The 2,582-nt window shown below is 41.6% G+C and overlaps 1 protein-coding gene across 1 annotated transcript; it reads right to left on the reverse strand.

Moving 5' to 3' along the window:
• Positions 1-1,324: 1,324 nt before the first annotated feature.
• Positions 1,325-2,582, reverse strand: hmx4 (H6 family homeobox 4; the record flags this gene model as incomplete). Its single annotated transcript, XM_080052438.1, has 2 exons — positions 1,325-1,890; positions 2,339-2,582. 2 exons carry the CDS (start codon positions 2,580-2,582, stop codon positions 1,325-1,327), a joined length of 810 nt encoding a protein of 269 aa, XP_079908564.1.

The raw sequence follows: 2,582 nt of genomic DNA on the forward strand, positions 1-2,582 counted from the left end.
TAAAAGAAAGATCAAGTTTAGGTTAAAGACATGCTAATTCATTTCTTATAGAAAAGGATTTTAACACACTAAATCAGTGTGAAAAAAAAGTGACTCATAAAGCCAAATAATTTCAGCCGAGTGTTGAGATTAGGCCTTGATGGAGCAGAAAGTTCACACTGACTTTTTGTGACTCAGTGAAGCAGCATATGTTTCTGTAGGCTACACCTTCTAGAAAACAAAAATGTAACACTGAGAAATTCACACTAAATGTAAAGAGGCAACTGGTGATGAATATCATCATGAAAACAAACTTGTTTTCTATCGGAAAGTTAATAAAGCCTACTTGAACCAGCAGTCCATTTACATGGATTGGCTCCATCTTGGTTGAATTCACCGCATGTAGCCTATGTAGTTGTCAACATTAGGTTTACAGAAACCATTAATAACCGAGAGGAGAGAAATCTAAACTTTTACTTGGTTATCGCCTGTGATGAATTTACTTTTTCGACTTTCCCCATTTTTTTTTATATTTTCGCGATAGTATGCCTATACGCTGGACCAAATGCGTTATGGGATAGAAAAAAACAGTGAATAGGCCTAATTCAATTCGTTAAATTTCAGTAAAATAGTTGGATCGTCTTTTTGGCCGTAATAATTCAGTTTGAGTGAAAACACTAGTAAAATAGCAAATTTTACACTTTTTATTTCAAAATGCACCATTGATATACCAACTGTATCCATAGTATAACAGTATTTCGTATGAAAGGTCGAGTGAAAACAAACGATAGTGTGTTTAATAAAATAAAATAATAATATTAATAATAAAAATAAAAATAAGGCCATAAATACAAATGTAGTGGAGTGTTGCTCAACACAAACTCATTGAAAAGAGAACAGAAGGGCTGCAGAAAAAGAAGAGAGAAATATTATTGCGGGGTTACAAAGTTGTTGCAGGAACAACAACACCTACATTCATTCAGATCAGATGACATTACTGCGCGAAATAAATCTGCCCAGAGCAACTTTTAATACATGCACATTTAACCGGACGATAGAATTTCTATTAAAATGTCCTATACGAATTGGAAAATAATAGCATAATAATATTAATATTAATAATAATAATAATAATAATAATAATAATAATAATAATAATAATAATAATAATAATAATAATAATAATAACATCAATTAATATAAAACAAATTAAAGGAGGATAAAAAGTGGCACATGCATGTCTTGGATAAGTTGATATGTTTACATTGAAGTTGGGAGAATAAAAAAAGAAAGAATGACAGATATATCTAGAGCCATGAACGTCCCTGACCGGCCGCAAAAAGCCTCAGTCTGCGTCAAACAGGCCAAAATATTTGCCAGTGTTGGAGAAGTAGATGTAAGGCGCAACAGCGTTCGCGGCTGGGTAGACGACGGGGAAAGGCATGGGTAACAAGCATCCGCCCAGAAGGCTGCTGTGGCTGCTGTCTTTGTAAAAATTCGGTAGGCCTAATTGCACGTTTTTCCCCGCCGCCTCGGAGAGGTGCTCGGCGGCTAGCGGGCCCTCCATGTCGGCGGATAACTGTCTCTTGAGCTTGTTGCGCCGGTTCTGGAACCAGATCTTGACCTGGGTCTCGGTGAGCTGCAGGGAGCCGGCGAGGCACGCGCGCTCCGAGCTGCTCAGGTAGCGCTTCATGTCAAAGGTCGCCTCCAGCTGGAAGATCTGTCTCTTGGAGAAGATGGTGCGGGTTTTCTTCTTCACCATGGCTTTAGTGTCCGCGGTGCCCCCCTCCTCCTCCTCGTTCTCTTGCTGCTGCTCCTGCCGCTCCTCCCTGCTGTGCACGCTCTGCGTCCCGGGACAGGAGTCGGTGTTCTCCCCGCGGTCCGCACGGTACACTCTGGGCTTCGTTTGCGCTGTGGATAAAAGCGACAAAACGTGCTTTGATGCAGCGGTAAAGGATATCATTAAAATGTTAACACTTATCTCGGTGTTGCTATCGAAGAAAGTTGCACAATAATGCTGTAGCCCTAAAACCACGACGTCTGTAGTCCGCGACCATCCAGGTTCACGCAGTTCAATGTCATCATTTAAGTTCCAGACAACAATATAATAATGTAGGGATCTATGGTTTCCACTGATATAGCCCGAATAGCCCTACATATAGCCCTACATTTAAAAAAGTTCCATCAATCCACCCATTCAATGTTGATTTTCCATCCGTCTTTACGCATCGTTCTACATCCAAACAGTTCTCTCCATCAGCCTGCAACGGCATCTTCCTAATGAAATGTATTAATTACAATACTCTAAATACATTTCAGGGAGAGCCTTTTATGGTTGTACTTTTTAAAATGTATTTACCTGTCTCATCTGCTCCTCCGCTGTCACCATTCCTCCTCCGGACGTCCCAGCAGCATGCGTCGTCGTCGTCTTCGCCCCGCCGCGCTGTATTAAAATCCCCGCTACTAAATCCACTATTGTCCCGCTGCTGTTCCTTGGAGGCTCCGCCGTCTCGCTGCTTTAGGTTGAGGATGCTGTCGATGGTGAAGGTGAGAGAAGCGCTCCGGCTCGGGGCGGCCTCTTTGCTCGTCATGTTCCCCGGCAT

This window comes from Ammodytes marinus, assembly GCF_949987685.1.
Source record: "Ammodytes marinus genome assembly, chromosome: 23".
NCBI classification, from domain to species: Eukaryota; Metazoa; Chordata; class Actinopteri; order Uranoscopiformes; family Ammodytidae; genus Ammodytes; species Ammodytes marinus.